We start from the raw sequence: 14,655 nt of genomic DNA, 5'->3' as shown, positions 1-14,655 counted from the left end.
TGTAAGGCCCAAATTTAATAACAAATATTTCAGGCCCTTTTATTTAATTAGATTAGGCAAGTTTTGGTCGGTCATGTCGGCCCGTTTGTAACCCTTCGGGAAGTTTCCTGGAGCCCATATATTTGGCCGTGTTAGTCATTGTTGGGGGTATGCGAATTTTTGATATCCTTTCTCTATTGTGCGAATTCCTGTTGGAGTTCTGTTATCTGCCATTTCGGAGGTGAAAGACCCTCCCTATTTGGTACTTGCAGTTTCGGTGAGGTTCACCTCTCACCCTATTCTGTCTTTGTACTTGTTCCAGATTTGGCAATCTGGAACCTTATCATTGTTGAATCAAATTTAACTTCCAGTGTCATTTCTGCTATATATGCATGTTATCGCTCAGAGTTCAATACTTGGTATGCATGCAGAAGATCAATTACTGAAACCGAAGGTAACCCATTAAACCACCGTACCACTCGGCAAACCCTCCACACGTACGGCCGCTCCTCCCTCACACCACCGTACGAACTCTCCGCCATACGACCACCCTCTTCCCAACATCGTGCAGCCCCTTCATCGTATGGTCATTATCACCACCGTATGGCCTGCGTGGACTCCTCCATACGGCTTGCCTTGATATACCGTATGCCCTGTTTCACCCCACTGTACGGCATCTACACCACACGGTCCCCTCCTTGACACACCGTACGCTCTATTTCACCCACCGTACGACATCTACACCGTACGACCTCCTCCTCATACACCGTACGATCACTCTGCTACCATAGTGCGGTCTACCCATCGTACGATCCTTCTCTGCCAAGTTCAACAATCCCTTCTCCTTTGCCGGTTATACCGTACTGTACGGTCGGGGAACATTACAGTGGTATCAGAGCTTGTGATCTTCCCAGCCTGTCGTGTAGCGGATGCAAGTATACACCAAAAGGAGGTACTTTTCAGCTGATCGAATGGGCGAACCACAGGACCCTACAAGAGAAGTCATGGCACTATTAAGGGAGCTAACCAAAAGCCAAGCTCAACTCAATGACACCCTAACCAGAGGAGAGCAACGACAACAAATCATGGAGGAAACCTTACGACAATTGGCCTTGGGAAAAACGAATGGAGAACAGAATGGACAGGGCGATGATTCGGTCACGGGAAGGTCAAAAGTCCAACGCTCACATTCACGGCCGCTTATGCCGACTTTTCCTCAAAAATCCGAAGCACCACGGGGGGAGCCAGAACCCACCTTTCAGGAGATGCAAGCACAGTTGAGTCAAGATTGGAGGGATGCAAATCTTGAAGGGGACATATCCTTCAAGGATTATGTGGAACTCCAGATGAAATACTCGGGCGGCAGAAGTCGGGGCCATTATGGACACTAGAACAATGACATCAAACGGAAGGTTGGCAAGATAAACCTGTCATCCTTTGATGGGGCCGGAGCAACCTCGGCACGTGCCTGGGTTCAAAAGGCAGATACTTACTTCCAACTCAACCCGATGCCTAAAGATGAAGCTATCAAGTTCGCAGCACTCTACCTGGAAGGGGTTGCGCATGAATGGTGGCATCATGGAATGGTCACTCTTGGCCATGACCAGATAACTTCCTATGTTGAATTCACAGAGAAGCTCATAGATCGATTTGACGGGAAGGACCCAGAACTCAATTTCAAGGAGTTGGCGCAACTAAAGCAGTTGGGATCTGTGGACAGTTACATCACAGAATTCCAGAGACTATCTGTGTTGGTGACTGACATCTCAGAGCGGAGATTGGTGGTCTTGTTCATAGACGGATTGATGGAACCACTGAAAGGTTGGGTAAAAGGGTTCAACCCCAGCACACTCACAGAAGCAATAAAAAAGGCCCGCAACATGGCAACATCTTCCTTGTCCAGAAGTTTTGCACCTACCAAACCACCTTTCGTTCTGAGGGAGAAGGATAATAAACCCTATCCGAAGGGGACATCACTCGATGAAGCCACAAGACAGGAACTTAGAAGGAAGAAGCTGTGTTTCACCTGCAAAGAACCATGGGAACCAAGCCACCGATGTTTGGGCAAAGGAAAGATTCACTATATTGAAGTAATGTCTGATGGAGAAGAGGAGCATGAAGAAAGCAAAACCCCAAGGGAAGAATCGGCCAAAGAAACCAGCCTAGCGGAGAGAATCTCCACATTGGTACGGAGGGGGGGCGTCATCGCCACACTAGCGGGTACCCCGAGGTGCAGTGTATTTAGAGTACGTGGTACACTCCAAGGGCAACGAGTTCTTGTTATGCTCGACAGTGGAGCCTCGCTCAACTTCATAAACTTGTCACTCGTCAACCGTAGGGGCTTGTGTACGAAGGAACATGAAGGGTTCGATGTCAAGGTGGCAGGAGGAAATCTCCTATCATGCACTCACCTGGTTCCGCAACTGAGTATCACCATGGGAAATTACACGGTGACCGATGATTTCTTTGTTGTGGATCTGGATGACACGGATGCCATACTGGGCATTCAATGGATGGAGACCCTCGACCAGTACACACAGAGCTTCAAACGGATGGAGTTCTCATTCGAGGTTGATGGCAGGAAGGTAGTTCTTAGGGGAATGTCGAATGGCAGCCCAAGGGAGATTTCTGCCAAAAGGATGGAAGCCATCTTCAGACATGATGAAGTGGTCTGGGCAACACATTGCTTGATCTCAACAAAACCTGTGAAAGGGCAACCGACTCACTATCAGGATGAGGAACTTCAATCGGTTCTGGATGGGCATAGCTTGGTCTTCGCTGATATTCCACCTGGTATACCCCCACACAGAGGGTTTGAGCACACCATCGAGTTGGAGGAGGGGGCAAAACCCGTTATCACCACACCCTATCGCCACCCGAAGAAGTTCAAAGATGAGATAGAGAAAACGATCCAGGAACTCCTCGATAAGGGATGGATCCGGCCAAGTTCTTACCCCTTTGCGTCCTCGGTGGTACTGGTGAAGAAGAAGGACGAGACTCTCAGAATGTGTGTCGATTATCCTGCACTAAACAAGAAGACTATCAAGAATAGGTACCCCATTCCCAGGATCGATGAGCTATTGGACGAATTACATGGCGCAATCTATTTCTCCAAGATTGATCTCCATCCTGGCTACCATCAGATCCGTATGAGGGAGCAAGATGTGGAAAAGACGGCCTTTCGTTGCCATTACGGACACTATGAGTTCTTGGTCATGCCGTTTGGATTAACCAATGCTTCGGCCACTTTTCAGTCTTGCATGAACCACATCTTCAACAAGCAACTGCGTAAGTTCCTATTGGTATTCTTCGATGACATACTGATCTACAGCAAGACCTGGAAGGAACATATGGGGCATTTAGATGAAGTATTGGGGATTATGGAATCACAATCACTATATGCCAAAAGATCCAAATGTGAATTTGGAATGACCGAGGTCCTATACTTGAGTCACGTCATCAGCGCCCAGGGGGTACAAGTTCACCAGGAAAAGATTCAGGCCATTTTGGATTGGCCTCCACTAAAGACTCTCTCGGAGTTGCGCGGATTTTTTGGTTTGTGCAGTTATTATAGAAGGTTTGTGAAAGGATTTTCACAACTTGGGGCACCACTGACAGATCTGACAAAGAAAGGATCCTTCCATTGGAATGTGCAGGCACAACAGACTTTCAACAAACTAAAAGAAGTGATGAGCACGTGTCCGGTTCTGGCACTACTAGACTTCACTCGCCCTTTCATCCTGTAGTGTGATGCCTTGGGTGAAGGCATTGGAGCGGTGTTGATGCAAGACCGTCACCCCATTGCGTTCGAGAGCCGGAAGCTCTCGGGAGTTGAGCGGTTATATTCCATCTACGACAAGGAGATGCTCGCCATCATACACGCACTGACGAAGTTTCGACAGTACCTCGTCGGAGCAAAGTTTGTTGTGCGAACAGATCACAACAGCTTGCGATACTTCTTGGAGTAGAGGGATCTGAATGAACGACAACAGAAATGGGTGAGCAAAGTCCAGGCATTTGATTTCGACATTGAATATGTGAAAGGAAAGAATAGCGTGGTCGTTGATGCCCTGTCCAGAAGGCCCACCATATGTTCTTTATCTCAGATTTCGGCGAACTGGAAGCAATATCTGTTGGTTGAATACTCTAAGAACACTTTTGCCTGCGAACTGATGGATGGTCAAGTACAGGATGACCGATACAAGGTAATTGACGACATCATTTATTACAAGGACAAAATTTATCTGGTACCCGAATCCAAGATGAAGGAAAAGGTTCTGAAGGAATTGCACGACTCCCCCTTGGCTGGACACCCGAGATACTTGAAAACCTACAGACAGATCCGTGAAAGGTTTTCCTGGAAGGGGCTTAAGGACGATGTTCTGCAGTATGTACGGGAATGCTCCACCTGTCAGCAGAACAAATCTGAGCATAACCTGCCGGCCGGACTGCTGCAACCACTGCCAATTCCCAACCAGAAATGGGATAGCATCTCGATGGATTTCATTACGAGACTCCCCAGAGTGCAAGGAAAGGATTGCATTTTTGTCATAGTTGACCGATTGACCAAGTATGCACATTTTTTTGCCATCCCCACAAGATACCAAGCAGTTCAAGTAGCCGAGTTGTTCTTCCGCGAGGTGTTCCGCCTACATGGTTTACCGCGAAACATAGTCAGTGACAGGGATAGCCGTTTCTTGAGTATCTTCTGGACGGAGTTATTTCGGTTGGCTGGAACCGAGCTGTCGCCCAGCACGAGCTAACATCCGCAGATAGACGGACAGACTGAGATTGTGAACAAATGGCTGGAGGGTTATCTCAGGAACTACGTCTCAGCACAACATAGGGCTTGGGTTCGCTGGTTACATTTGGGTGAACATTGTTACAACACCACTTATCACATGTCGATAGGCATGCCACCTTTCAAAGCACTGTATGGTTATGAACCTTCTTCATTTGTTGACCTGGCATTGGGAGATAGTCGTGCACCAATGGCCAAAGATTGGCTTCAGGAGAGTTTAGATATCCTGAGAGCTCTCAAAGAAAACCTGCAGAGGGCACAGAACCAACAAAAGATGTATGCTGACCGAATTGAACGAAAATTTGAAGTTGGTGATCTGTTTTACCTCTGACTTCAGCCGCACAGACAATCCTCCTTGAAGACAAGTGGTAAGGAGAAGTTGAAGCCGTGTTTCTATGGACCCTACAGGGTGGCTCGGAGAGTGGGCGAAGTTGCCTACGAATTGGAGCTTCCTGAAGGAAGTCGGATTGACAATGTTTTTCATGTGTCATGTCTGAAGAAGGCCGTCGGGCAACGCGTCACAGTGTCTAGGGATCTGCCACCCATCGACGAAGAAGGGAAACTAATTTTGGAACTGGCGGAGATCGTCGATGTCAGAGAAAAGAGGTTGAGAACACGCACAGTCAAAGAGTTCCTTATACGCTGGAAGAATCTACCCATTGAGGATGCCACCTGGGAAGGCGAACAAATTCTGGAGCATCCAAGTCTGCAATTGCTTGAGGGCAAGCAATTTTTGGCTCGGGAGGACTGTGATATCCCCGATGTAATTACATAATAAATCTAATTACTTTGTTGTAAGGCCCAAATTTAATAACAAATATTTCGGGCCCTTTTATTTAATTAGATTAGGCAAGTTTTGGTTGGTCATGTCGGCCTGTTTGTAACCCTTCGGGAAGTTTCCCGGAGCCCATATATTTGGCCGTGTTGGTCATTGTTAGGGGTATGCGAATTTTTGATATCCTTTCTCTATTGTGCGAATTCCTGTTGGAGTTCTGTTATCCGCCATTTCAGAGGTGAAAGACCCTCCCTATTTGGTATTTGCAGTTTCGGTGAGGTTCACCTCTCACCCTATTTTGTCTTTGTACTTGTTCCGGATCTGGCAATCTGGAACCTTATCATTGTTGAATCAAATTTAACTTCCAGCGTCATTTCTGCTATATATGCATGTTATCGCTCAGAGTTCAATACTTGGTATACGCGCAGAAGATCAATTACTGAAACCGAAGGTAACCCATTGAACCACCGTACCACTCGGCAGACCCTCCACACGTACGGCTTCACCGTACGGCCGCTTCTCCCTCGCACCACCGTACGAACTCTCCGCCATACATCCACCCTCTTCCCAACATCGTGCAGCCCCTTCACCGTACGCTCATTATCACCACCATATGGCCTGCGTGGACTCCTCCATACGGCTTGCCTTGATATATCGTATGCCCTGTTTCACCCCACCGTACGGCATCTACACCGCACGGTCCCCTCCTTGACACACCGTACGCTCTATTTCACCCACCGTACGACATCTACACCGTACGACCTCCTCCTCATACACCGTACGGTCACTTCGCTACCATAGTGTGGTCTACCCACCGTACGATCCTTCTCTGCCAAGTTCAACAATCCCTTCTCCTTTGCCGGTTATACCGTACTGTACGGTCGGGGAACATTACAAGTTGTTTCATGCAAGTTTCCTTTGTGACTTGCATTGACTTGACCTTAGGTTGTATAAGAGCTATAAGGAGATCAAGTAGCATAAATTCCAGTCAATAGGAATGGTGGGATGAACCTTGTGCCCTAGAGGGTGTTCTTAGGACTCAAGGCACAAATTCAGTCATTGTGTTCTAATGGGTATTGTGTATGTGGACCTAGAAAGGAAGCTACTTTGGTATAAGCTTTGATTATTGTCGACCTATACTGCTTCTTTCTATGGGATGTTTCGACTGCCATAAGAAGTTTAAGTTGATCATGTTGTAATTGCAAAGACCGGGACAAAGGTTTGATACTGAAGAAGATAGGGTAAGAAAAGAAAGCAAAGAAACTAAGTCTGAGCTCCACTGACATGGTGAAGGATTGACCCTAGATAAACTGAATTAACCAATGGTAAAAAGGAAAAGATCAACTAGGGCTTGATTTATGGTTTTGAGGATTTTAGTTGATATGGGATCCCAAACAAAGAAGACTTTCCTACTAATCTATTTGCTGTAATGGGAATAAATCCAAGATACATTAATAGAAAGAAGGCCCTAATTTGACCTAGAAGTAGAATGCAAGCTAGATAATTCTTTCCTTTTTCTTTTGTATATAAAGAAGACACAGCTAAAGTTAGATCCCAAATACTGAGAGAAGTGTAGATTTTTTCAGAATTCAAAAAATCATAGAGACAATCTAAATGAAACACAACCAATACTCAAATCTGCAAAGATAATGTAAAGCTGAAACAAAGAAAAACCACTGAAACTATTTGAGGGTACCTCTTTGGAAGAGTGATTTTGTGTGAAAGCGAATGACCATAATGGTGTTTGTAGGTGATCATATGCAATATTGCCTTTGTGAAGCTGTTAAGAATCTGGTACAATGTTTAGGAGAGGGATCCTTATAGGTGAATTTAAAAACCACTGAGAGGGTGCTGATGCCACATCTAGTCAAAGAGAAGTTGAATCTGAAAAGTACAGAAAAGAGTGTTTCAGTCACCTTAAAGATGCCCAAGATATGAATCCTGTTGGCACCTTGATTGTTCCAAAAAATATGTGGCATGACAATGTCAGGCATTGCAAGCAAAATTTCTGAATGTCGCATGGTGGCATTGTGGACTGGCCGTGGAAGGTCTTAAAGGAACCCAAATGATCACATGTGTTGGACAAGGTCTGGATGACTTCCTAAGGTATTGTAGAACAAATTTATACATTTGAACATGCTGAGGAGATTTTAGTTAGCTATTTATAACAAATACTTTGTATTTTTTGCTTTTTTTTTAATTGTAATGAGACTTGGCCATGATTATGTCTCGATAGATGACTTAGTAGCGTTGTGTTGGTTAGCATTGTTTGTTACTGGGATGGTTGTGATCCAATTGACACATGCTCAACTAAACTATGTTTATGAAGGACTTGGTCAGGAAAAGTAGCTCTCATAGAGTGTCATATCTCCTTGCACCATAGCAATATGTGCTGCTTTGTACACGAATAAAAGGATTTTTTCTATCTATTTCAAGTTATGTGCAATTCCTTTATATGCATGTGCTGTAGTTTTCTCTGTCTTGTTATTTGAGAGACATGACAAACCTAGGAAAATGGGGGCATCACTACCAGTATCATCAGGATGGACTCCAAGACAATAGTGGTACTCACAACAAGTTTGCTGTGTAGATCTCATTACAGGTTTACACATAACCCCATTCTCTAGCTGCAGGTTTGGAAAGGACCAAAGGTGTCATAGGGTGATCACATGCTTAGTATGGTGCTTTTTGATGAATAGCACATACAAAGATACGAATATGTATTTTGAATAGTTACCTGGAAGCTCAGGTATTGGGATGAGGACCTCTTCTACATACATATACCCACATATCTTGGTGCCTATATAAATACTAATAGTATTGACATACCCATGCATCTTCATGTGCTTAAACTTGGGAAGCCTTTCTTATGCTCTTATGTAAGCAGTGTACAGTCTAGTAGTAAATAAACATAATGATTATTAGAAGTTTTGCCTAATGATTATATTATTTATTGTATGAATCTTGATTTCATGATCAATTATTACATCAAGCTTCTATAAAAATGCTATGATATCTTTCCATGCTTAAATTTCTTATATCTATTTAGCACCCTTGTCAGAGATTGTGTCACATCATCACTAGCATTATATGAAACATTTATGCAAATAATTTCTTGTCAGTCATGCTTAGGATGTTACGGATTCTGCTCCTTATAATGCTATCATGTTTCTACAAAATTTAAACAATACCGTGTCTCACTATATATTAGAGCTTTTAAGGAGGATAGCTACAAGTTTTTCACCTAGTCTTTTGAATAACTTAAATAAAAGTTGTTTTCAAATATACAGCTTTATGCCTTTCTTTGGACTAAAAACAAGTACCTTGCCCAATTAGACAAATCAATATTAATGCCAATATTTTGGCTGAGAGAATATGCATGGTAGCATAGGGAGCAACCACTTTCATTGGTTGGATAGATAAGCTGATTGATTTAAAACAGGCTATATAGCTATAATCAAAAGCAAGAATAGACCAGAACTTCATGCCTTGAACTTAAGAAGCCCACAAAATGAACATTGAGGAAACAATTATTCATGATACACTCCAAGGCCAAACTACCTCACAACTGATGTTCAAGTTTTCAACAGCTCAGGAAAATTCTCTTTGGAGCATTAAAAACCTCCTTTTCTATTCCTTAGATTCCCAGTTGTTTCCTGCATCTCAGGGAAAACATGAACCAGGAAACTCCCCATCCAAACAGGAATCTATTTCCTATTGCTTGGTTGGCATGCTTTCCCATTTTTCAATGTTGATCATGTATGATGTCCCACTCTCTTGTACCTCCTTAACATACTTGCAGAGATTTTATACATATAGCCATTCCTAGAGGCAGAGATTCTATACATTAGCCAATTTTTAGATTTAGCCGATTGATTTTTTTTCTTGTGGGAGGTATTCTGCGACATGTTAGACTTATAGCAACATGACTGAATTCTACAAGGGGATTTATCTGTGAGAGCAATAAGGGTATCACTATCTATTAATTACATAATTCATTTACTGACATGAATCATGCTATTGAAGTCCTTGTTAAGGACACTAGTGACTGAGCCCCTTTTGCTTTAAATTTCCTATAAAAAATAAGTTATAATAATAGAATTTTATATGCTCTTATATATCATAGTTTTCTCTTTCAGCAAAACACTTTTTTTTGTTTTCTGTGACAAGTTGCTTTAAGAAAGTATATTTATGATTTCTTTTCTTTTATAATGTCTTCTTGTTTCTTTTGCTGTATCAATCTCATTTTTCTCAGTGCATGCTATGAAATATTATGTATGCCAGGTATTTGCAAAGGTTCCAGACAGGTCCTAGTCTTCAACTGAATGTGGAATACTGGCAATATAGTTAATATATCAACTGATAAACTATTAAAATTTCCCGCTTTGATTCAGCTTCATTGATACTATCAAGATCCACTTCATAGACTTATTCATCTTTTATGATCTCTATAATATTTAACCTTTCAAGTTCATCATGTTGTTTAATAAATCTCCATGAAGCCCAGCATTCAGCGCAATTAGAAACCACTGAAGAATTAAGAGAGTCCCTCCTGAAGCATATTTGATCGATATCCAACACTAAGTTCTAAATTTAAAAATCCACCTAAGAATAATTGCAAATTCTTATAAGCCTCAAATATGATATTTGAGAGTATAGAGTGGAGTATGAAAACATACATTTGCCAATTGGAAATATCCATAGCCTGAGAGTAGTGCTTAGATTTCGAGCCTGTTGCAAGAGTCACCCTACCAATCAAGACTGCATCAAATATCCTTGCTGCCAACTTTATAGATCAGCTAGCTAATTCAAAATAGGTTATGCCAATTACAGTACATAGGCCAATAGGTAGCTCAATAGCCACACTAGCTTGAAGAGCCATGCAAGGTGAATTGAGTTACTAACTTAACTGTTGAAAGAGAAGCTGCGATAACAAAACCCAAACCAGAAGAAATTGAACCTTGAAAACTATTGATCAATATTTTATGCTATACAATTACTAAGAAAGGACCTCTTGCTGCTTGTATTTGGTAGACATAATCGATGAACAATGTATGATTGACCAACAGGTACTGAAAAGTTTTTTGTTATGTTATCACTAACAGTCATTCATTTGATAAAAAAAGGTAATAATGGAAACTTGTCTGTCTTCAATATCTGATAATTATGACCTGTGTCTAATTGGCATGTTGATAAATATTATTTTTGTTCAATTGGTTTGTTAAAGAAACTATTCACAGCTGGCAGGACAATCACAACTTTCTATGCTTATTTGAAGAAAGAGATTTGGCTGTCATTGATTCCATTTTGAAATTTTATATTCTTCAGCCTCAACCTCCTAGAGAAAAAATACTTAGGGAGTGCCCGGAACAGTTGAGGCCCTACTTTTTATAGACGTCTTTAGGATAGGGTGTTTTTCCCTAGCTTAGTGCTGTCAAGAAACTGTGGGCTATCTGAAATGAAATCTCAAGTAATGTAGGAAGTTTTAAATTAGAGCATTCAAACTTATAATGATCAGAATTTGAACACTAGCTCTCAAGTAAGGCAGAGAATACTTAGTCCACCATATTTCTTTTGTTTAACAAACTACAGTTGGATTTTGAATAGAACATGATTCATGTGAAAGTGATTAATTATTTACTACTTTATGTTTGCAGGGCGCCATTTAGATGACACATGGATAGCTTCCGTAACAGATAATCTTGCAGATGGATTAAGATGGCAACAGGTCAAAAGTGGCACACCTAGTGGCCGTTTCGGACAAAGTTGTACAGTTGTGGGAGATCTACTAGTTCTTTTTGGAGGTATTAATGATAATGGTGAACGCCTAAATGACACATGGATAGGGCAAGTTTTGTACGATAAATCTCCAGTTGGAAGGATTTCATGGAAGCTGTTAGAAGTTGCTGCAGCTCCAGCTCCTCGTGGTGCACATGCAGGCTGCTTTGCTGGGGACAACAGAATTGTGGTTTATGGTGGAATTGGACCAGATGGTTTGAGACTGAATGATACATGGATGTTGAATCTTAATGAAGGTCAACAACCATGCTGGCATGAAATTGAGACATTGTTGTCACCACCTCCACGATCGGGTCACACGCTAACATGGATTGATGCAAATCGCATGATTTTGTTTGGAGGTAGAGGTACACATTTTGAAGTTCTAAATGATGTATGGATGTTTGATATGCAGGGTAACCAACCAGAGTGGGTTGAACTTTGTTCATATGAACCAAATCCATTAGATGGAATCCCAGCACCCCGTTCAGGTCATTCTGCTACCCCTGTGTTTGGAGGAAGAATCCTCATTTATGGTGGTGAAGATGCTTCCAGATGCAGGAAAGGTGATATTTGGATTCTTGATCCAATTGCAGGGGGTTTGATTGAGAGTCCAGCATTTTTCACTTCAAGTCCAGATATAACAGTTCCTGATATAATGCAAAACCCCGTAACTCATAAGATTTGGAAAAAACTCAAGCAAAAGGGCTTCCCTCCAAATGAGAGGTCCTTTCATGGAGCATGTCCTATTGGTTCTGGGCGTTCTATAGTTATATTTGGAGGAATGGTGGATGGCGAGCTTCAGCCAACTGCAGCTGTTGGGTTAAGCTTTGATGCCGAGCTCTATCTGTTAGAACTTGTTCCATAGTTTAAAAAAGGTGTTTATGAGTATCTAACTAGCATGCAAGATAAGTATTATGTACAAAAGTGTCATAGCTTCAAAATTGCCTTCAAATTTCAGTCCTTGGAACAGTATCCAGATCTTATCAGAAGATTATCCAATCATTACATACAAATGTAAACCCCAGATATATGCAGTGTCATGGTGTCCTTTTGTATGTCAATATCATGGTTTGTAACTTCTTAAATCCAGGTCCACGGGATGGACTTCCAGATATCCAGATCCTAGAAGAACTCTTTTCCAAAGGATATGCACATCCACTGTATCAATGCATTTCATAAATCACTAATACATGTCACACGTTGAAATGCAATACATGCAGTTGGATACATGTAACTATATCTTTTAGTACTTCCTTTTCCTCTAAAAGGGAAGTAATACATAATCCAAGCTGTTTTTCTTTCACATATCAGATTTTTCTTTACATATGTTGATTTCAATAACTGGTTTCCCTCAAGCAATGAAGGATTATTTATTAAAACATATGCTATCTACTTAAGTTCATATACAAATCATTGTTATTAAAATTTGGAAGAATTTATATTTTTAAGTTGAACTTATGGCTGTGGTGGGTCACTTTATGAAATGTAATTGGCATTTAGTAGTGTTATTTTTCTTTGGACAAATCTTTTTGGTGTAAAGAACAGTGGTTTACATCTTTTCTCTACAATCTTTATCTTATCATTTTTTTTTTGAGACTAAAGCTTTTGAGCATCATTCGGTGTATGTTCTGCAGTGTTTCCGAGATGGTGGTGGCAGGGATGCATTTTGGGGTTGGAAGGCCATTTTTTTTTTGGAAGGATGACAAGGGGCAACAATTAAAAGAATAGGGAAAATTAAAAAAATTTAAAAACTTTTAATTATTTGAATTCACATGAGAGAGCATATAAATTAACAAAATTTTATTGTTTTCTACAAGGCAGAGATGCTACAGCCTACAACTACAAAATGTGAATAAAAAAAATCTTAAAAACTAATATAGCAATTAGATCTATTGTTGCTATGCCTAATCTTAGCCTGTACTAAAATAGTTTGACTCTGAGTTACTCCCAATATGAGAGTCTACTTCATCTAATGGAAACCTAATCAAGCCCTCCTATGCCATCTCATTAAAATATGTGATGGTTGAAGTTTGACAACACACTAGAGTCTATCAATCTTGAAGTTGCAAAGCATCATGTAGGAACACCAATTTTTCCATTTGTTGAGAGGTAAGCCTTTACCTCGTAACAAATGAATGGGTTGTATGTGGACCATATGAATTTGTTTTTAGCAAAGAAACTGACACAGTTTAAAATGAGGTGAATGACAAGTACACTTAACTCTATTGCATCTTTGCCATGCCTTGTCCACTATTTTGATATGATCGGTTTTAGTTAATTTATCTTTTTTGCCTTGGCCTTTGGTTTGCTAAATCACTATTGAAGTAATGTTGTTGCCTCAATATTGTACATTTTTCAAAGGGCTTTCATAAATTGTTTTTGCACCTCTTCATCTTCAATAAAGATTCATTCTCCTAGCTTTTGGTGCATACCATTTGGAATTTAGAGCATAGGTTGCCATATGAAGGGGTTGTTCATAACCATCCTCAATTGTGTCATAGCGGACTTGATATGCTTCTCATATAATTCCAAATCAAGGTCCTCACTATGAAACTTGTTTTATTTGGACAAACATGTTAAACATCCTACACATATCTCAAAGAGAAAAATAATTTGTATTGGCATATCTAATCCTTTGCATGAAGGAGATAAACGAGCAAATGTATTTGTAAACAAAATATTAAAAAAATAATAAGACTAAAATGATAGATTGACTGTTTAACTTGATAAAATTTAAATTTAAAATAGGAAAAAAATAATTTGCAATTTGCAATTTATACAAAGAATAATAGTATAAATCTCTTACTTCATAACGAACCACCAATTATCATCAAAGATTTTGTGCTTCACTCTTTCCTTTAAATGTGTTTGCCTTTACCCATCTACCTCACTTTGCATTAACCGTCATTTAGTATAGAGGCTCTTGCACCTCAATGATTCTCTCAAGCAAAATAAAATAACTGACATATCTATTATCCATCTTTGAAAATTTTTGTACTTGAAAAAGTTTTAAAGAGCAAAGTGTGGTGGTTGTAAATGAACATTTATGTATCTTGAACTTTGCTACCACACTTTTTATCCAATTTGTATTCCCAAAGAATGCATTGTATAACATATGAATAGATGGGGTCCAAAAAATGTGCTTGTAAGCATCTTCCATAACCATACCAACTAATTTAAGCACATGTTGAATTAATGACCACCTATATGATATTTGAGGCCCCAACATCTTTTTTGGCCTCCCTCAAAATCTAAAGTTGGAATTTTGCATCATTGCATTTCATTGAATCTTTGTTGTTTGTCTTTTTCAGTATCTGTG

General features: G+C 40.6%; 1 protein-coding gene across 1 annotated transcript; it reads left to right on the top strand.

Moving 5' to 3' along the window:
* The first annotated feature begins 11,058 nt into the window (after positions 1 to 11,058).
* LOC131060565 (F-box/kelch-repeat protein At1g51550) lies at positions 11,059 to 12,641 on the top strand. Its single transcript, XM_057993837.2, has one exon. It carries the CDS (start codon positions 11,203 to 11,205, stop codon positions 12,199 to 12,201), a length of 999 nt encoding a protein of 332 aa, XP_057849820.1. The 5' UTR covers positions 11,059 to 11,202; the 3' UTR covers positions 12,202 to 12,641.
* Positions 12,642 to 14,655: the final 2,014 nt, after the last annotated feature.

The sequence above is a fragment of the Cryptomeria japonica genome, chromosome 5 (assembly GCF_030272615.1).
Source record: "Cryptomeria japonica chromosome 5, Sugi_1.0, whole genome shotgun sequence".
In the NCBI taxonomy this organism is placed as follows: domain Eukaryota; kingdom Viridiplantae; phylum Streptophyta; class Pinopsida; order Cupressales; family Cupressaceae; genus Cryptomeria; species Cryptomeria japonica.
This window is presented reverse-complemented; position numbering and strand designations above follow the sequence as displayed.

Bases quoted from the DNA above. Each gene is read 5' to 3' on its own strand.
- LOC131060565 (XM_057993837.2), top strand. From the start codon at position 11,203: ATGTTTGCAGGGCGCCATTTAGATGACACATGGATAGCTTCCGTAACA.